This window comes from Ranitomeya imitator, chromosome 3, assembly GCF_032444005.1.
Source record: "Ranitomeya imitator isolate aRanImi1 chromosome 3, aRanImi1.pri, whole genome shotgun sequence".
Lineage (NCBI taxonomy): Eukaryota > Metazoa > Chordata > Amphibia > Anura > Dendrobatidae > Ranitomeya > Ranitomeya imitator.
The window spans coordinates 533923920-533945814 of NC_091284.1; the positions used below are offsets into that span (position 1 = coordinate 533923920).

General features: G+C 42.3%; 1 protein-coding gene across 2 annotated transcripts in view; it reads right to left on the reverse strand.

The window, feature by feature from the left end:
* Positions 1 to 21895, reverse strand: part of LOC138670457 (uncharacterized) — a 64148-nt gene that overhangs the window by 15773 nt on the left and 26480 nt on the right. For both annotated transcript variants that reach the window (XM_069757825.1, XM_069757824.1), the window contains exons 3-5: positions 21386 to 21565; positions 19420 to 19531; positions 17420 to 17556 (exon numbers count right to left, since the gene is read on the reverse strand). In XM_069757825.1, coding sequence (XP_069613926.1) covers positions 17420 to 17556; positions 19420 to 19531; positions 21386 to 21565 — 429 coding nt within the window. The remainder of the gene's footprint in view (positions 1 to 17419; positions 17557 to 19419; positions 19532 to 21385; positions 21566 to 21895) is intronic.

Here is a 21895-nt window from a genome sequence, read left to right on the forward strand (position 1 = left end):
TGGAAATCCGCAGAAAATCCGCAGGTAAAACGCAGTGCCTTTTACCCGCGGATTTTTCAAAAATGGTGCGGAAATATCTCACACGAATCCGCAACGTGGGCACATAGCCTTAGGGTTAGGGTTGGAATTAGGGTTGTGGTTAGGGTTAGGGGTGTGTTGGGGTTAGGGTTGTGGTTAGGGGTGGGTTGCGGTTAGGATTGTGATTAGGGTTATGGCTACAGTTGGGATTAGAGTTAGGGGTGTGTTGGGGTTAGTGTTGGAGGTAGAATTGAGGGGTTACCACTGTTTAGGCACATCAGGGGTCTCCAAACGCAACATGGCGCCACCATTGATTCCAGCCAATCTCGTATTCAAAAAGTCAAATGGTGCTCCCTCACTTCCGAGCCCTGAAGTGTGCCCAAACAGTGGTTTACCCCCACATATGGGGTACCAGCATACTCAGGACAAACTGCGCAACAATTACTGGGGTCCAATTTCTCCTGTTACCCTTGTGAATCTAAAAAAAGCTTGCTAAAACATAATTTTTGAGGAAAGAAAAATGATTTTTTATTTTCACGGCTCTGCGTTGTAAACATCTGTGAAGCACTTGGGGGTTCAAAGTGCTCAATATGCATCTAGATAAGTTCCTTGGGGGGTCTAGTTTCTAAAATGGGGTCACTTGTGGGGGTTTCTACTGTTTAGGCACACCAGGGGCTCTGCAAACGCAACGTGACACCCGTAGACCATTCCATCAAAGTCTGCATTTCAAAAGTCACTACTTCCCTTCTGAGCCCCGACGTGTGCCCAAACAGTGGTTTACCCCCACTCATGGGGTATCAGCGTATTCAGGAGAAACTGGACAACAACTTTTGGGGTCCAATTTCTCCTGTAACCCTTGGGAAAATAAAAAATTCTGGGCTAAATAATTATTTTTGAGGAAAGAAAACGTATTTATTATTTTCACGGCTCTGCATTATAAACTTCTATGAAGCGCTTGGGGGTTCAAAGTGCTCACCACACATCTAGATAAGTTCCTTTCGGGGTCTAGTTTCCAAAATGGGGTCACTTGTGGGGGGTTTCTACTGTTAAGCCACATCAGGGGCTCTGCAAACGCAACGTGACGCCCACAGAGCATTCCATCAAAGTCTGCATTTCAAAACGTCACTACTTCACTTCCGAGCCTCGGCATGTGCCTAAACAGTGGTTTACCCCCACATATGGGGTATCAGCGTACTCAGGAGAAACTGGACAACAACTTTTGGGGTCCAATTTCTTCTGTAACCCTTGGGAAAATAAAAAATTCTGGGCTAAATAATTATTTTTGAGGAAAGAAAACGTATTTATTATTTTCACGGCTCTGCATTATAAACTTCTATGAAGCACTTGGGGGTTCAAAGTGCTCACCACACATCTAGATAAGTTCCTTTGGGGGTCTAGTTTCCAAAATGGGGTCACTTGTGGGGGGTTTCTACTGTTAAGCCACATCAGGGGCTCTGCAAACGCAACGTGACGCCCACAGAGCATTCCATCAAAGTCTGCATTTCAAAACGTCACTACTTCACTTCCGAGCCCCGGCATGTGCCCAAACAGTGATTTACCCCCACATATGGGGTATCAGCGTACTCAGGAGAAACTGGACAACAACTTTTGGGGTCAAATTTCTCCTGTTACCCTTGGGAAAATAAAAAATTGCAGGCTAAAAGATCATTTTTGAGAAAATAATTTTTATTTTTTATTTTCATGGCTCTGCGTTATAAACTTCTGTGAAGCACTTGGGGGTTCAAAGTCCTCACCACACATCTAGATTAGTTCCTTTGGGGGTCTAGTTTCCAAAATGGTGTCATTTCTGGGGGATCTCCAATGTTTAGGCACACAGGGGCTCTCCAAACGTGACATGGTGTCCGCTAATGATTGGAGCTAATTTTCCATTTAAAAAGCCAAATGGCGTGCCATCCCTTCCGAGCCCTGCCGGACAAACTGGACAACAATATTTGGGGTCCAATTTCTCCGATTATCCTTGGCAAAATAGGAAATTCCAGGCTAAAAAATCATTTTTGAGGAAAGAAAAATTATTTTTTATTTTCATGGCTCTGCGTTATAAACTTCTGTGAAGCACCTGGGGGTTTAAAGTGCTCAATATGCATCTAGATAAGTTCCTTGGGGGGTCTAGTTTCCAAAATGGGGTCACTTGTGGGGGAGCTCCAATGTTTAGGCACACAGGGGCTCTCCAAACGCGACATGGTGTCCGCTAACAATTGGAGCTAATTTTCCATTCAAAAAGTCAAATGGCGCGCCTTCCCTTCCGAGCCCTGCCGAGTGCCCAAACAGTGGTTTACCCCCACATATGAGGTATCGGCGTACTCGGGAGAAATTGCCCAACAAATTTTATGATCCATTTTATCCTACTGCCCATGTGAAAATGAAAAAATTGAGGCGAAAATAATTTTTTTGTGAAAAAAAAGTACTTTTTCATTTTTACAGATCAATTTGTGAAGCACCTGAGGGTTTAAAGTGCTCACTAGGCATCTAAATAAGTTCCTTGGGGGGTCTAGTTTCCAAAATGGGGTCACTTGTGGGGGAGCGCCAATGTTTAGGCACACAGGAGCTATCCAAACGCGACATGGTGTCCGCTAACGATGGAAATAATTTTTCATTCAAAAAGTCAAATGGCGCTCCTTCCCTTCCGAGCCTTACCATGTGCCCAAACAGTGGTTTACCCCCACATGTGAGGTATTGGTGTACTCAGGAGAAATTGCCCAACACATTTTAGGATCCATTTTATCCTGTTGCCCATGTGAAAATGAAAAAATTGAGGCTAAAAGAATTTTTTTGTGAAAAAAAAGTACTTTTTCATTTTTACGGATCAATTTGTGAAGCACCTGGGGGTTCAAAGTGCTCACTATGCATCTAGATAAGTTCCTTGGGATGTCTAGTTTCCAAAATGGGGTCACTTGTGGGGGAGCTCCAATTTTTAGGCACACGGGGGCTTTCCAAACGTGACATGGTGTCCGCTAAAGAGTGGAGCCAATTTTTGATTCAAAAAGTCAAATGGCGCTCCTTCCCTTCCAAGCCCTGCCGTGCGCCCAAACAGTGGTTTACCCCCACATATGAGATATCAGCGTACTCAGGACAAATTGGACAACAACTTTCGTGGTTCAGTTTCTCCTTTTACCATTGGGAAAATAAAAAAAATGTTGCTAAAAGATAATTTTTGTGACTAAAAAGTTAAATGTTCATTTTTTCCTTCCATGTTGCTTCTGCTGCTGTGAAGCACCTGAAGGGTTAATAAACTTCTTGATTGTGGTTTTGAGTACCTTGAGGGGTGCAGTTTTTAGAATGGTGTCACTTTTGGGTATTTTCAGCCATATAGACCCCTCAAACTGACTTCAAATGTGAGGTGGTCCCTAAAAAAAATGGTTTTGTAAATTTCGTTGTAAAAATGACAAATCGCTGGTCAAATTTTAACCCTTATAACTTCCTAACAAAAAAATATTTTGTTTCCAAAATTGTGCTGATGTAAAGTAAACATGTGGGAAATGTTATTTATTAACTATTTTGTGTCACATATCTCTCTGGTTTAACAGAATAAAAATTCAAAATGTGAAAATTGCAAAATTTTCAAAATTTTCGCCAAATTTCCGTTTTTATCACAAATAAACGCAGAATTTATTGACCTAAATTTACCACTAACATGAAGCCCAATATGTCACGAAAAAACAATCTCAGAACCGCTAGGATCCGTTGAAGCGTTCCTGAGTTATTACCTCATAAAGGGACACTGGTCAGAATTGCAAAAAACGGCAAGGTCTTTAAGGTCAAAATAGGCTGGGTCATGAAGGGGTTAACTGAGGTTTTTCCCTTTTTTTTTTTTTTCCCTCTCTCTTTCCTCCCTTCCCTCTACCCCTTATTGTCTTGTCTTTGTCATTTACGTCTTTGTAGAATTAAGGTCATTGATGGCCTTATATCGTCTATATTGTTTATATCGTTTACTGTTCATGCATTCTATACAAAAACTAAATGCTTGTAAGACCCTGTTTTGTTCTAAAATGTTTAATAAAATAAAAATTTTATGGTTAAAAAAAAAGATTTTGTGGTTCAGAATCCGATGTCAGAGCCTAGGATTCCAATTCCTGATTTGTTTTTTGGTGATAGATCTAAGTTCTTAAATTTCAAAAATAATTGTAAATTGTTTCTTGCCTTGAAACCTCGCTCCTCAGGTGACCCTGTTCAACAAGTAAAGATCATTATTTCTTTGTTACGTGGTGACCCTCAAGACTGGGCATTTTCCCTTGCGCCAGGAGATCCGGCATTGCGTGATGTTGATGCGTTTTTCCTGGCGCTCTGATTGCTTTATGACGAACCTAATTCAGTGGATCAGGCAGAGAAAATCTTGCTGACTCTGTGTCAGGGTCAGGATGAAGCGGAGATATATTGTCAGAAGTTTAGAAAGTGGTCTGTGCTCACTCAGTGGAATGAATGTGCCCTGGCAGCAATCTTCAGAAAGGGTCTCTCTGAAGCCCTTAAGGATGTCATGGTGGGGTTTCCCATGCCTGCTGGTCTGAATGAGTCTATGTCCTTGGCCATTCAGATCGATCGACGCTTGCGTGAGCGTAAAGCTGTGCACCATTTGGCGGTACTATCTGAGCATGGACCTGAGCCTATGCAATGTGATAGGACTTTGACCAGAGCTGAACGGCAAGAACACAGACGTCGGAATGGGCTATGTTTTTACTGTGGTGATTCCACTCATGCTATCTCAGATTGTCCTAAGCGCACTAAGCGGTTTGCTAGGTCTGCCACCATTGGTACGGTACAGTCTAAATTTCTATTGTCTGTTACTCTGATTTGCTCTTTGTCATCCTATTCTGTTATGGCATTTGTGGATTCAGGCGCTGCCCTGAATTTGATGGACTTGGAGTATGCTAGGCGCTGTGGTTTTTCTTGGAGCCCTTGCAGTATCCTATTCCATTGAGAGGAATTGATGCTACGCCTTTGGCCAAGAATAAGCCTCAGTATTGGACCCAATTGACCATGTGCATGGCTCCTGCACATCAGGAGGATATCCGCTTTCTGGTGTTGCATAATCTGCATGATGTGGTCGTTTTGGGGTTGCCATGGCTACAGGTTCATAATCCAGTATTGGACTGGAAATCTATGTCTGTGTCCAGCTGGGGTTGCCAGGGGGTACATGGTGATGTTCCATTTTTGTCTATTTCGTCTTCCACTCCTTCTGAAGTTCCAGAGTTTTTGTCGGATTATCGGGATGTATTTGATGAGTGCCCTACCTCCTTATAGGGATTGCGATTGTGCAATTAATTTGATTCTTGGTAGTACGTTTCCTAAGGGCTGATTGTTCAATTTATCTGTGCCAGAACACGCCGCTATGCGGAGTTATATAAAGGAATCCTTGGAGAAAGGCCATATTCGCCCGTCGTCATCACCGTTAGGAGCAGGGTTCTTTTTTATGGCCAAGAAGGATGGTTCTTTGAGACCTTGTATTGATTACCGCCTTCTTAATAAAATTACAGTCAAATTTCAGTTTCCTTTGCCGTTGCTGTCTGATTTGTTTGCTCGTATTAAAGGGGCTAGTTGGTTCACCAAGATAGATCTTTGAGGGGCGTATAATCTTGTGCGTATTAAACAAGGCGATGAATGGAAAACAGCATTTAATACGCCCGAGGGCCGTTTTGAGTACCTGGTTATGCCATTCGGGCTTTCCAATGCTCCATCAGTATTTCAGTCCTTTATGCATGACATCTTCCGAGAGTACCTGGATAAATTCCTGATTGTGTATTTGGATGATATTTTGGTCTTTTCGGATGATTGGGAGTCTCATGTGAAGCAGGTCAGAATGGTGTTCCAGGTCCTTCGTGCGAATTCCTTGTTTGTGAAGGGGTCAAAGTGTCTCTTTGGAGTTCAGAAGGTTTCATTTTTGGGGTTCATTTTTTCCCCTTCTACTATCGAGATGGACCCTGTTAAAGTCCAGGCCATTTACAATTGGACTCAGCCGACATCTGTGAAGAGCCTGCAAAAGTTCCTGGGCTTTGCTAATTGTTATCGGCGCTTCATCGCTAATTTTTCTACTGTTGCTAAACCGTTGACTGATTTGACCAAGAAGGGTGCTGATGTGGTCAATTGGTCTTCTGCGGCTGTAGAGGCTTTTCAGGAGTTGAAGCGTCGTTTTTCTTATGCCCCTGTGTTGTGCCAGCCAGATGTTTCGCTTCCGTTTCAGGTTGAGGTTGATGCTTCTGAGATTGGAGCAGGGGCTGTTTTGTCGCAAAGAAGTTCTGAGGGCTCGGTGATGAAGCCATGTGCTTTCTTTTCTAGAAAGTTTTCGCCTGCTGAGCGTAACTATGATGTTGGTAATCGTGAATTGTTGGCCATGAAGTGGGCATTCGAGGAGTGGCGTCATTGGCTGGAAGGAGCCAAGCATCGCGTGGTGGTCTTGACAGATCACAAGAATTTGACTTATCTTGAGTCTGCCAAACGGTTGAATCCGAGACAGGCTCGATGGTCATTATTTTTCTCCCGTTTTGATTTTGTGGTTTCGTACCTTCCGGGCTCTAAGAATGTGAAGGCTGATGCTCTGTCAAGGAGTTTTGTGCCTGACTCTCCGGGTGTTCCTGAGCCGGCGGGTATTCTCAAAGAGGGGGTAATTTTGTCTGCCATCTCCCCTGATTTGCGGCGGGTGCTGCAAAAATTTCAGGCTGATAGACCTGACCGTTGCCCAGCGGAGAAACTGTTTGTCCCTGATAGATGGACTAGTAGAGTTATCTCTGAGATTCATTGTTCAGTGTTGGCTGGGCATCCTGGAATCTTTGGTACCAGAGATTTGGTGGCTAGATCCTTCTGGTGGCCGTCTTTGTCGCGGGATGTGCGTTCTTTTGTGCAGTCCTGTGGGACTTGTGCTCGGGCTAAGCCCTGCTGTTCTCGTGCCAGTGGGTTGCTTTTGCCCGTGCCGGTCCCGAAGAGGCCCTGGACGCATATTTCTATGGATTTTATTTCGGATCTCCCCGTCTCTCAAAAGATGTCGGTCATTTGGGTGGTTTGTGATCGCTTTTCTAAGATTGTCCATTTGGTACCTTTGTCTAAATTGCCTTCCTCCTCTGATTTGGTGCCATTATTTTTCCAGCATGTGGTTCGTTTACATGGTATCCCGGAGAACATCGTTTCTGACAGAGGTTCCCAGTTTGTTTCAAGGTTTTGGCGATCCTTTTGTGCTAGGATGGGCATTGATTTGTCTTTTTCCTCGGCTTTCCATCCTCAGACAAATAGCCAAACCGAACGAACTAATCAAACTTTGGAAACATATCTGAGATGCTTTGTTTCTGCTGATCAGGATGATTGGGTGTCCTTTTTGCCGTTGGCTGAGTTCGCCCTTAATAATCGGGCCAGCTCGGCTACTTTGGTTTCGCCGTTTGTCTGCAATTCTGGTTTCCATCCTCGTTTCTCTTCAGGGCAGGTTGAGTCTTCAGACTGTCCTGGTGTAGATACTGTGGTGGATAGGTTGCAGCAGATTTGGACTCATGTGGTGGACAATTTGACATTGTCCCAGGAGAAGGCTCAACGTTTCGCTAACCGCCGGCGCTGTGTGGGTCCCCGACTTCGTGTTGGGGATTTGGTTTGGTTTTCGTCTCGTTATGTTCCTATGAAGGTTTCCTCTCCTAAGTTTAAGCCTCGTTTCATTGGTCCGTATAAGATTTCTGAGGTTATCAAACCTGTGTCATTTCGTTTGGCCCTTCCTGCTTCTTTTGCCATCCATAATGTGTTCCATAGGTCGTTATTGCGGAGATACGTGGCGCCTGTGGTTCCATCCGTTGATCCTCCTGCCCCGGTGTTAGTTGAGGGGGAGTTGGAGTATGTGGTGGAGAAGATTTTGGATTCTCGTGTTTTTCGAGACGGAAACTCCAGTACCTGGTCAAGTGGAAGGGTTATGGTCAGGAAGATAATTCCTGGGTTTTTGGCTCTGATGTTCATGCTGCCGATCTGGTTCGTGCCTTTCATTTGGCTCATCCTGGTCGGCCTGGGGGCTCTGGTGAAGGTTCGGTGACCCCTCCTCAAGGTGGGGGGGGGGGTACTGTTGTGAATTCCGTTGTCGGGCTCCCTCCTGTGGTCATGAATGGTACTTCGGCTGGTTCTGTCCATGGACTTCCTCTGGTGGGTGTTTCTGAGTTTCACAGGTGACGAGGTTAATTCGTTAGCTGCTGCTCTATTTAACTCCACTTAGATCTTTGCTCCATGCCACCTGTCAATGTTCCAGTATTGGTCTGTTCACTCCTGGATCGTTCTTGTGACCTGTCTTCCCATCAGAAGCTAAGTTCCAGCTTGTATTTCTTTGGTTTGCTATTTTTCTGTCCAGCTTGCTATTTAATTTGTTGTCTTGCTTGCTGGAAGCTCTGGGACGCAGAGGGAGCGCCTCCGCACCGTGAGTCGGTGCGGAGGGTCTTTTTGCGCCCTCTGCGTGGTCTTTTTGTAGGTTTTTGTGCTGACCGCAAAGTAACCTTTCCTATCCTCAGTCTGTTCAGTAAGTCGGGCCTCACTTTGCTAAATCTATTTCATCTCTGTGTTTGTATTTTCATCTTTACTCACAGTCATTATATGTGGGGGGCTGCCTTTTCCTTTGGGGAATTTCTCTGAGGCAAGGTAGGCTTTATTTTTCTATCTTCAGGGCTAGCTAGTTTCTTAGGCTGTGCCGAGTTGCATAGGGAGCGTTAGGCGCAATCCACGGCCATTTCTAGTGTGTTTGATAGGTTTAGGGATTGCGGTCAGCAGAGTTCCCACGTCCCAGAGCTCGTCCTTATTATCAGTAACTATCAAGTCATTCCGTGTGCTCTTAACCACCAGGTCCATTATTGTCCTGACCACCAGGTCATAACAGTGCTGCCTTATTTAACTATATACGAGTTGGCGACTCTAGGTTCAGCACCTCTTCACACTTAGTCTATGTTTGGATGTGCAGGTCAGGTTTTTGAAATGTATTCTCTAGCCTTCTGATCGTGCACTCCGCCTTCTAGCCACAGGTGTTTTAATTACAGCAGGTCCAATACCCCTCCATAAAGAGAGAGAATTTTAGTCTAGGAAGAGGTTTCACATGTACCCATTCAGATGGAGACGTTTATTCTCAGCGAGGTAAGGCAAGCGTAGGACCTGGTATAAGAGAGATGCCGTAAAGTGGCTACCAGGTACACATAAAATTGGCCATTTTTATGCGCTAAACGCTCTCATTTTTCATATTTCTAGTGCAGTAATGCAGTTCAAATTTCGTATTTCAAGTTTGTATGTTCTAGCGCTGCAGTGTGCTGCCTTATTTAACTATATACGAGTTGGCGACTCTAGGTTCAGCACCTGTTCACACTTAGTCTATGTTTGGATGTGCAGGTCAGGTTTTTGAAATGACAGAATAACAAATCTGCAGGTGGTTGGGCATCTAGGAAATAGCGACCACAATATTGTACAGTTTCACCTGTCTTTCACTAGGGGGACTTGTCAGGGAGTCACAAAAACACTGAACTTTAGGAAGGCAAAGTTTGACCAGCTTAGAGATGCCCTTAATCTGGTAAACTGGGACAATATCCTCAGAAATAAGAATACAGATAATAAATGGGAAATGTTTAAGAACCTCCTAAATAGGCAGTGTAAGCGGTTTATACCTTGTGGGAATAAAAGGACTAGAAATAGGAAAAACCCAATGTGGCTAAACAAAGAAGTAAGACAGGCAATTAACAGTAAAAAGAAAGCATTTGCACTACTAAAGCAGGATGGCACCATTGAAGCTCTAAAAAACTATAGGGAGAAAAATACTTTATCTAAAAAACTAATTAAAGCTGCCAAAAAGGAAACAGAGAAGCACATTGCTAAGGAGAGTAAAACTAATCCCAAACTGTTCTTCAACTATATCAATAGTAAAAGAATAAAAACTGAAAATGTAGGCCCCTTAAAAAATAGTGAGGAAATAATGGTTGTAGATGACGAGGAAAAAGCTAACATATTAAACACCTTCTTCTCCACGGTATTCACGGTGGAAAATGAAATGCTAGGTGAAATCCCAAGAAACAATGAAAACCCTATATTAAGGGTCACCAATCTAACCCAAGAAGAGGTGCGAAACCGGCTAAATTAGATTAAAATAGATAAATCTCCGGGTCCGGATGGCATACACCCACGAGTACTAAGAGAACTAAGTAATGTAATAGATAAACCATTATTTCTTATTTTTAGGGACTCTATAGCGACAGGGTCTGTTCCGCAGGATTGGCGCATAGCAAATGTGGTGCCAATATTCAAAAAGGGCTCTAAAAGTGAACCTGGAAATTATAGGCCAGTAAGTCTAACCTCTATTGTTGGTAAAATATTTGAAGGGTTTCTGAGGGATGTTATTCTGGATTATCTCAATGAGAATAACTGTTTAACTCCATATCAGCATGGGTTTATGAGAAATCGCTCCTGTCAAACCAATCTAATCAGTTTTTATGAAGAGGTAAGCTATAGGCTGGACCACGGTGAGTCATTGGACGTGGTATATCTCGATTTTTCCAAAGCGTTTGATACCATGCCGCACAAGAGGTTGGTACACAAAATGAGAATGCTTGGTCTGGGGGAAAATGTGTGTAAATGGGTTAGTAACTGGCTTAGTGATAGAAAGCAGAGGGTGGTTATAAATGGTATAGTCTCTAACTGGGTCGCTGTGACCAGTGGGGTACCACAGGGGTCAGTATTGGGACCTGTTCTCTTCAACATATTCATTAATGATCTGGTAGAAGGTTTACACAGTAAAATATCGATATTTGCAGATGATACAAAACTATGTAAAGCAGTTAATACAAGAGAAGATAGTATTCTGCTACAGATGGATCTGGATAAGTTGGAAACTTGGGCTGAAAGGTGGCAGATGAGGTTTAACAATGATAAATGTAAGGTTATACACATGGGAAGAAGGAATCAATATCACCATTACACACTGAATGGGAAACCACTGGGTAAATCTGACAGGGAGAAGGACTTGGGGATCCTAGTTAATGATAAACTTACCTGGAGCAGCCAGTGGCAGGCAGCAGCTGCCAAGGCAAACAGGATCATGGAGTGCATTAAAAGAGGTCTAGATACACATGATGAGAGCATTATACTGCCTCTGTACAAATCCCTAGTTAGACCGCACATGGAGTACTGTGTCCAGTTTTGGTCACCGGTGCTCAGGAAGGATATAATGGAACTAGAGAGAGTACAAAGGAGGGCAACAAAATTAATAAAGGGGATGGGAGAACTACAATACCCAGATAGATTAGCGAAATTAGGATTATTTAGTCTAGAAAAAAGACGACTGAGGGGCGATCTAATAACCATGTATAGGGATATAAGGGGACAATACAAATATCTCACTGAGGATCTGTTTATACCAAGGAAGGTGACGGGCACAAGGGGGCATTCTTTGCGTCTGGAGGAGAGAAGGTTTTTCCACCAACATAGAAGAGGATTCTTTACTGCTAGGGCAGTGAGAATCTGGAATTGCTTGCCTGAGGAGGTGGTGATGGCGAACTCAGTCGAGGGGTTCAAGAGAGGCCTGGATGTCTTCCTGGAGCAGAACAATATTGTATCATACAATTAGGTTCTGTAGAAGGACGTAGATCTGGGGATTTATTATGATGGAATATAGGCTGAACTGGATGGACAAATGTCTTTTTTCGGCCTTACTAACTATGTTACTATGTTACTATGTTACTATGTTATTCTCTAGCCTTCTGATCGTGCACTCCGCCTTCTAGCCACAGGTGTTTTAATTACAGCAGGTCCAATACCCCTCCATAGAGAGAGAGAATTTTAGTCTAGGAATAGGTTTCACATGTACCCATTCAGATGGAGACGTTTATTCTCAGCGAGGTAAGGCAAGCGTAGGACCTGGTATAAGAGAGATGCCGTAAAGTGGCTACCAGGTACACATAAAATTGGCCATTTTTATGCTCCAAGATTTATAGATAGCCATGAGGCCCAGGAAGTCATCAATCTAAACAGTAATACAAATCTATACAAGTCTAAGGGTCACTTCTGTCTGTTTGTCTGTCACGGAAATCCCGCGTCGCTGATTGGTCGGGGCCCTCCGGCCGCGACCTATCAGCGATGGGCACAGTCCTGCCATGAATTCGCCCTTCCCTACTCCCCTCCAGTCAGTGCCCCCTCCTTACTGCCCTCCAGTCAGTGCCCCCATAGCGGTTTAGCAGTCCGTGAAATGGACTGTGTTACACCACGGCATAACGCGGTGTAACGCAGTCCGTTAACGCTGCTATTAATCCTGTGTTAAATCCTGTAATCCTGTGTTAAAAATAGTAAAAAAAAAAATCATTATATTCTCACCTTCCGGCGCCTTTCCCGCTCCACGCGACCCTCCGGTCCCAAGAATGCATTGCGGCAATGACTGGAGATGACGTAGCGGTCTTGCAAAACCATTACATCATCACGTGTTATTGCCGCAATGCATTCTTGGGACTGCAACATCGTGATGAGCATCGCTAAACGCCTGGGCTGGAGCCAGGGGCTGCGGGAAGGTGAGTATATAACTATTTTTTATTTTAATTATTTTTTTTTAACAGGGATATGGTGCCCACATTGATATATACTACGTGGGCTGTGTTGGATACTACGTGGGCTGTGTTATTTACTGCGTAGCCTGTGTTATATACTACGTCTCTGTGCTATATACTACGTGGGCTGTGCTATATACTACGTGGCTGTGTTATATACTACGTGGGCTGTGTTATATACTACGTGGGCTGTGTTATATACTACGTGGGCTGTGCTATATACTACTATACATATTCTAGAATACCCGATGCGTTAGAATCGGGCCACCATCTAGTATTCCAATAATGAGGGAAGCACAAAAAAAAAAAACACAGCCCCTGGCGAAAATTTTGGAATCGCCTGGCTTATTTACTTCACAGCTGCCACATATATCACAAGTATGACACAAAACAAAGCTTGTTCAATAGCTGAAATTCTGGCTTTGTGATTCCTACCTCAAACAAATGAAAGTGCATTATTCCATTTAGTAACAGGTTTTTCCAGATCAAGTAGTAGAAAACATTCTAGAATCACATTGTGGCATTTGTTTTAGAAATTCAAATTTCAAATATAAAAATGCAAATTATGCCTCATTTATATAGCCTTAATGCAGGTACATTTCTGCATCCTTATTATGACCGCACTCCCTTGCTCAACTGCAGCTTTTTTTTCAACTATATCCGGACACTACATCTGTGATATATTATTTTGGGGCACACTATAAATCAGACCTGGACGTACAATATGGACATAACGCAGATGTTAAAGTACATTATGACTGCTTGATTGAGGCCTTAGCATTTGTTCAAACAAGCGTATGTATGTGGTCCATGGTGCCCACGGACCAACCAAAGAGCAAAGGGTGAAGAAATGTTAATAAAAAATCACATAATTTCAACATACCCCAAAAAGTTACTACCAAAAATACATCTTGTCTCAGAAAAACAAGACCCCATCCAGCTGTACTGATAAAAATAAATAAATGGGTATGGTTGTTCAAAATGTGACAAGATAAAAAAAATGTCTTGGACCTTAAAGAGTCCTTTCATTGTATTTTTCTCATTCAAACTGATTACCTCATCCAGTTGATGCTGCACTGATTCTGGGGCAGTTTTTCTTTTTATTCTGTGCCCCTGCATTCCAAAGTAATAAAGTTATGCTACTTAGGAGGAATAATTTGCATATTATTTACTATCAACTGGGCGTATACCACAGATCTTCTTGGTAGCTCAGTTGTGTATTGTTTTGTCAGAGTCCTAGGTGAAAAAGCAAAGACCCACAAAGAAGTTCTGTGGTATACGCCAAGTAGGTTGGAGGGGCCAAGAAACTATGAAATGGAGGGAAACAAAAAAAAAAAAAGATTTCTGAACGTTTTGAAAAAATGCTGCAATGTAACAATAGTTATAAAAAGTGTTAATAGTTTATTTTTTTCAAATAACAGGATACAAAGGCAAAATGAACAACAGAAGAGAAATCTATATCAATATTTGGAGTGACTATCCAGGAAAATATCAATTCTTCTAAGAACACTTGCACACAGTTTGTGAAGTAACTTAGTAGACAGGTTGTTGCAACTCTCGGAGAGCTAACCACAGATGATCTGGGGATGTAGGCTTGCCCAGATCTCTCTTTATCTTAATGTAATCCCACACAGACTTGAACATTTTGAGATCAGGGCTCTTTGGGCACATATGAGCACTTCCAAAACTCCTTGTTCTTCTTTAAAGCTGAGGATAGATCTTAAAGTTCTTAATGACATTGGCTGTATGTTTGGAGTAATTATCTTGCTGCAAAAATAAATTTGATGCCTATCTTATGGTATTGCATGATGGATAAGTGTCTGCCTGTATTTCTCAGCTTTGAGGATACTGATAAATGAGGACCATAGATGCAATGCTCAGCTAAGGAAACTTAGTGCAGCAGAGGAAAGCTCGTCATGCTTATTTCCCTTCAAAATCAGAAGATGTCCAGCAGTACTATCAGTTTAGAACTAGCAGCAACCAGTGGAGCAGAGCTAGACCCATCTACTCTTTGGAGATGTCTGTACAGAAGTGGTCGTCATAGGATAATTGTGGCCAAAACCTATACCTTCGACATGGAGTCAAGGCCAAGACTACTTAACTACGCACAAAACATAGGAACTGGGGTCATAAAAAGTGACAGCAGATGCTCTGGACTGATTAGTCAACATTTGATGTATTTGATGTATATGAGCGATGCAATAATGAGTGTCTGCTGGCCACAGTGAACCATGGTGGAGGTTGATTGCAAGTTTTGAGCTGCGTTTCAAAACAAGGAGTTGATAATTTCGTCAAGATTAATGGTGTCCTCAATCCTGAGAAATACAGTCAGATGCTTATTCATCATGCCGTATGTTTAGGAAGGCATCTAATTGGAATCACTGCCTTGATGCAAAAAAATTTGGAGTAAAGGTCATTAAGAACTGTCTTCAGTGTAAAGATTAAAAAGTATCGTCTATATCGTTTATTGTTCATGCATTCTATACAGAAACTAAATACTTGTAAGACCCTGTTTTGTTCTACAATGTTTAATAAAATAAAAAAATGTATGGTTAAAAAAAAAAAAGATTAAAAAGGAGTCCTAGAAGTGATGATGTGGTCCCACTGAGCCCTGATCTGAACTTAGTTCTCCAAGATGTTTGAAACAACCTCCCTGCCATGTTCCTTCAAAAACTTTGTGCAAGTGTACCTAGAAGAAGTGATGCAAAGGATGATTATTACACCAAACATTGTTTTGATTTTGTTCAATCACATTGCATTTTGCTCATTTAATAAAAATAAGCTATTAACCCCTTACTGACATCGGACGTATTAGTACGCCGATGTCAGTTCCCCCCCCCCCTTTGATGTGGGCTCCGAAGGTGAGCCCACATCTTTTTCCGGGGCATGTGAGCTGTTTTGAACAGCTGGCATGTGGCTGCAATAGGCGCGGGTGGAATCGCGATCCACCTGCGCCTATTAACTAGTTAAATGCCATTGTCAAACTCTGACAGCAGCATTTAAATTGCGCTTTCGGCCATCGGGCTGGAAATACGTGCACCGGTGACCCCGTTACAAGATCGGGGGTCATCGGTTCGTTAGCATGACAACAAACGGTGTCATGATCCGTTCCAGGGTTTAATCCTGTCTGCCCTTTTACTGGGCGGATCATGTCAAGGGTTAACTTTGCTCTGCCTCATTCTGGGTTCAGGTTTGCTATTTAGCTCCTATGCATCCTGCTGTCAGCTATAGTTCTGCCTTCGACGTGTGAACCTGACTCTGGTAGCCCTTGATTTGTCCTGCTGTGATCCCTGACTTCCCCCTCTGTCTGCCCTTTTCCCAGCGTTTCCCTGTTTGTCGGTTTCTCTGGTTTCTGACTTGGCTTGTATTCGGACTCGCTTCTGCCTTCTGACTTTGTCTTATCTGCTCCTGACCGTTGCTGAACCTCCTGGCTTGTTCCTGACCATGTGTATTGCTGATCCCTTTAGTACTTCTGCCTCTGTTTTTTGACTCGGCTTGTCTGACCACTCTCTCACCACTTGGTGGCGCCTGTGCTGCTGCTCTGTGGTGCTTTTCTGTGTATGCAGTCTTACTTCCCTCTCAAGCTCTCTCTGGTGGAGGTTGCGCTATACTGCACCGCAGCAGCATGACAGCCGGATTGCTGAACATCGCCTCTATGTAGCTGAGCCGATCAAGTTGTGCCATCTTCTATTCTCCTATGGAGACTACTGAAGCATGGCAAAAGTAAAAAAAAAATGTTTTTAAAAATATAAAAAATATGTAAAAGTTTAAATCACCCCCCTTTTTGTCCCATTCAAAATAAAACAATAAAAAAATCAAACCTACACATATTTAGAATCACTGCGTTCAGAATTGCCCAATCTATCAATAAAAAAAGGATTAACCTGATCGCTAAACTGCAAAAAAAAAGGAAAAATGCCTGAATTACGTTTTCTTGGTCGCCGCGACATTGCATTGAAATGCCATAACGGGCAATCAAAAGAATGTATCTGCACCAAAATGGTATCATTAAAAACGTCAGCTCAGCACGCAAAAAATAAGCCCCCACCAAACTCAAGATCACGAAAAATGGAGATGCTACGGGTATCGGAATATTGCACAATATTTTTTTCTAGCAAAGTTTGGAATTTTTTTCACCACTTAGATAAAAAAGAACCTAGACATGTTTGGTGTATATGAACTTGTAATGACCTGGAGAATCATAATGGCAGTTCAGTTTTAGCATTTAGTGAACCTAGCAAAAAAGCCAAACAAAAAACAAGTGTGGGATTGCTCTTTTTTTTTTTTTTGCAATTCCACCACACTTGGAATTTTTTGTACATGACATGGTAAAACCAATGGTGCCGTTCAAAAGTACAACTCGTCCCGCAAAAGGTAAGCCCTCACATGGCCATATTGACGTAAAAATAAAAAAGTTATGGCTCTGGGAAGGAGGGGAGCGACAAACGAAAATGCAGGGCCTCTCTGACCTTTCCCGGCGCCTGCGCACTGCAGTACTTTGCTCTGCCCTCAACAAGGCAGAAAAAGTACGCCTGCGGAGGAGCCGAGACAGGAAGCAAAGAAGAGGATGTCATCGTATAAAGATGGGAGGCGCCAGATCCGGACCGCAACGCCCATCGGACTGGACCGCATCAGGACCGCCCCTGGGTGAGTATAATCTAACTTGTTTTTCTTATCTTTCAGGTTACATCGGAAGCTTATCTACAGAATTACATAATGCTGTAGATAAGACCCTGATGCCGGTGGCCTCAGTTTATAGGGCCAAAATGAGGTGACAAATTCCCTTTAAGGGTTTGTCATGTGCCCACATTTATCAATAGAGCACAATGTACAAAAAAACAAGAAAAAAACTAATATAATAATAATACCATGGTAAGGCAGTTTTCACGGGTGAACTCCAGAGCAGCAATGAACACCGGACAGGTAAACTCATTTGTTACAATATAGGCAGCTTCTGGATCCAGATAGAAGTTAAATTCTGCACAAGTTGTCCTGTTGCCTCTACCTGGAACACAATAAAAAGGGGAATTTTCTTATAAAATGTACTATCTGATTTTGTTGGTATATAAACCTTATACATTGTGCTGATGAATATGTTAGCATTTAATTATGAATATACATATTTAGTATTAAAGTAAAACACAGCCGGCATGCGCAAAGTGGCTGATTTTCACCGTTCATTTATTTACTTATTTTACTCATTTATATAGAGCCGTTAATTCCACAGCGCTTTACAAACATTATTGACACTGTCCTCACATGTCTTTGGAATGTGGGAGGTAACCGGAGAACACCCACGCAAACACCTACAAACACATACAAACTCCTTCCAGATGTTGTCCTTGGTGGGTTTGAACCCAGGACCCCAGTGCTGCAAGGGTGCAGTGCTAACCACTGATCCACCATTCATGTCACAACAAGTCAAACCGGTCCAGGAGGACTAAGTTGAATCTTTATCCAACCAGGAAGGAGCATAGGGTAGTGCATCATATTGTGTGATAATAGCATTGGGAGAAGAAGTACTCTGTTACTCTGCAAATGTACTGAACATCATTGTTAGGCTACTTTCACGCTTGCGTCGGTACAGGGCTGTCGCAATGCGTCCGCCCGACGTACCGACGCACGTTGTGAAAATTATGCATGACGTGGGCAGTGGATGCAGTTTTTCGATGCATCCGCTGCCCTTTCTAAAGTCCGGGGAGGAGGGGCAGAGTTCCGGCTGCGCATGCACGGTAGAAAATGGCGGACACAACGTACAAAAAAGCGTTACATTGAACATTTTTTCCTGCTGACGGTCCGCCAAATACCGACGCATTCAGTGCACGACGGATGGCCATCCGTCACAATCCGTCGCTAATACAAGTCTTTGGGAAAATGCAGGATCCTGCTCAAAAAGCGACAGATTGTGACGGATTCAAAAAAACGCAAGTGTGAAAGTAGCCTAATACTGTTTGTAGAGGAACTAAGTTATGAGCCTCTTCGTTATGAGGAAGAAATGGTTGATGAATTGCATAACATTTGCCAGATGTTTGAGAAAATTTTCAAGAATTTCAGCAAAGCTGTTTCTAACTTTTTAAAATGGTTGTTGGCCTCCCTGACTCATTGTGAGAACGTAAGGTCGCCATTCCATCCTGCAAGTCCTCACAAAGCACACGCACTCAGGGGTACGGCAGAAGGGTGTTTAGGGATATAGATGTTGGTCAAATCCTTCCCTTACAGGACCATAGTCCAGTGGCCATGCCAGGCATACTAATCAGGAGAAGCCCTGGGTATGCCAGCAGGTAGGAGGTTGTTTGCAGGGATTCAGTCTAACAGCCACAGACTACTGAAATGGCTGCTGGACCAGGGTCCTGCTAATTGAAAGCTAATCTCTAGTAGTTATTATTCTGTGTTATTAACATGTTTTAAGAATAATTTTTATCCATAGGCTAATGGGTTCCAAAAAAAAACTGTTTTTCAGAATTAAAATAAGTGGGTAAAGTAAACAGGACATGGCGAAATATTATTTTCCTAAATCGTCACTTACATATATTAGGTGTGTTATGTGTAATGCATTCTTTAATAATCCTACTTTTATTAGAAGATTCCTGTTTACACTGCATTGTCATTTCCAGTTGAGTACCAAATATGTTTTTCAACAGATATCAACAATGACACCTTACGAACCTCATTGACTAAGAATAGGGTCAGATGGGGTTCCATCGTATCCATTTTTTTGACTGGAAGAATATGACAAATCTAATGGAAATGGTGACAGAGAATTCCACGCTAATGTTGTTATCCACCCTTGTCCTAGATTTGCAGCACATTATAATAAATACTAAAAATCACTGTTATATAGTTTTTATGAATAAGTAAAGTCTAATACCTTCTATGTTTCCTCCCATTATGCACAGTTTATTCAGCTTCTTTGGAAGGCTTGGATCCATTTTGACTGCCAGGGCCAGATTAGTCAAGGGTCCTAATGCTACCAGATTTATCTTAATATGTCAGAGTAAAATAGAAATATTTTAATATAATGTGACAACTTCACAACTTTAAAGGGGTTGTCCACTACTAGGACAACCCATTCTTAAAAAGAATGTTCGAGCCCGATTCAATAAACAAACCTATACTCACCTCCCGTTTCGGCTTCATTCCAGCGGTGCTGGCACTCACGGTGATGCGGTGGAATGACACGTGATACCCGGCAGCCAATCTGCGTTGACCTTCGTACAAACTGAACATGGAGCAGAAGTCCGGGCTGCAGCTGATCTCGGATTTCTTCTCCATGTTCATTTAGACAGGAGGTGGGGAAAGTGATGACAGCGCTGGTTGGGCGCCGGGCACCACATGTTATTCCACTGCATCACTGCCCCGGGTCCACGAGTGCCGATATAGCTGCAATGGAGTTGGCACGAGAGATAAGTATAGGTTTTTAGTTTATTTTATCAGGGTCGAACATTTAGTTTAAGAAGGGATTGTCCTAATAGTGGACAAGCCCGTTACGAGTGTTAATCTTGCCATACACAACACAATTTATTGTCAAAACTGATGAAGAATGAGTATTATTGATTGAGTTAAGGAGCCGGAATTGATCTAATGTTCACTACAATAATTTGGACATCTTTGTGTTGTTTTGATTTGAATAAATGAATTATCAACACGTTATAAGCCCTCACATTGCTCATCACTGACATGATTTTTAAGACAAAGAAAAGAACATCACAGAACTACTTAATATATTGAAAGTTACATTAAAATAAAACCAATTCATCAGCTTGGCTGAAAAGTAAGAGGACTTCCCTAAATGGGTTGGCATATAAGAGGTACCCCTATTCACATTCCCGATTATGGCATTTGTGCATGTCTGACTGGTCCTCTGTCCTGATCCCCACCCCAATTAGCCAGAGCCACTATAGAGAGTATCTCCCACTCAGCGAGACCATGTACAGCAATCCCTCAAGATATAATTCCTCATATTACAATATTTGCACCATACAATCGCTCAGGAATGGCCACTGTAACTTAAAACTATGTTTAACATATAATGCCATAGGTAACCTATCTGTAGAAGATCCAGCCAATCGGTATGGGCATTTCACTGGTAAAACAGCTTTATTACTGAATTGCATGCCTTGATTGGTTGTCTATTAGCACCTCTCTGCACTACAGTAGTACATGTTCTGCTCCTCTCTGGTGTGCATTTTACTTACTCTTACACTTCATTGTTTTCTTATTTTCATTTGATATTTTGGGAACTTTCCAATTAAATTACAAGGATTCCAAAGAGTTTTTGGTCTCAAATGACAAGAAGCAATCAAGTTGTCTTGACTCTTACTATGAAATAATATAATTTGACGGATCACTATATAAGCTGGGAGAATTTATATCCTGACAAACTTCTTAGGTTATGTTCACATTGTGTTTTAGGTTGCTGCCAATGGCTCCGTTTGGGCCTAAGTCTGAAACCAGGTAAAAAGGGATTTGGACATATGAGATGAAGGGTCCATTAACTAATGATGGAGGGAGAGTACCTGTGTGCTCTGTTGGACCTTGTTTTTGTCCTTATCCAGCTTTTTCAGGTGGGCTCCAAAACTGCATTTTGGTGCCCGCCCCAAGTAGACGGATACAGATAAAAATGATGTTCGACAGAGCACACAGTGACTCCATCTCCATCATTAAAGTCAATGGCCCATCCAGTGCAAATGTCTAAATCCTGTTTTCTGGGTTTCAGATGCAAGCCCTGATGGAGCCACTGATAGTGGCCTAAAACAAAACGTAAACATAGCTTTATGATCTTCAGTGCACACATACTAAACACTCACCGTATATATTTATGGCATGTTACTTACTTGACCCTCATACTGATTAATAATTCTTATCAGAGCGTGCACCGCATCTTCCTTCTGCAAGTGTTCTAGTCCTGGGCTGTTTGGATCTTCTACATCTCCCAAGCCATCGCCTCCAAAATGGGAATACTGAGGATTGATCTCTCCCAAAAGTGAATTAGGTGCACCACGAAACACTGGGATCTTAAAAATAATCAAATATATAGACCGTAATATACTTCCTAATGTGAGTTTTCCATCCAGACCAATACAACACAAACAATCTTGCCTGATCAAATGAATAGTGAAAGTAATGTTCCAAGAAGATAATTCTGTAATCACCTTCCCTATACTGCAATTATTTATTTTTTACCATTTTCACAAGAACAATAAATTTAGTATACACTGTATTCAATGACAAAATGTTCTGTTCTGTTGTCTTGTGTTTAAAACTCCTTATTTCACTAAAGCCAGTAAGGATATTTAAATAGAAAAGTGATATTAAAAAAAAAAAAAAAAACACTAACAATGCAA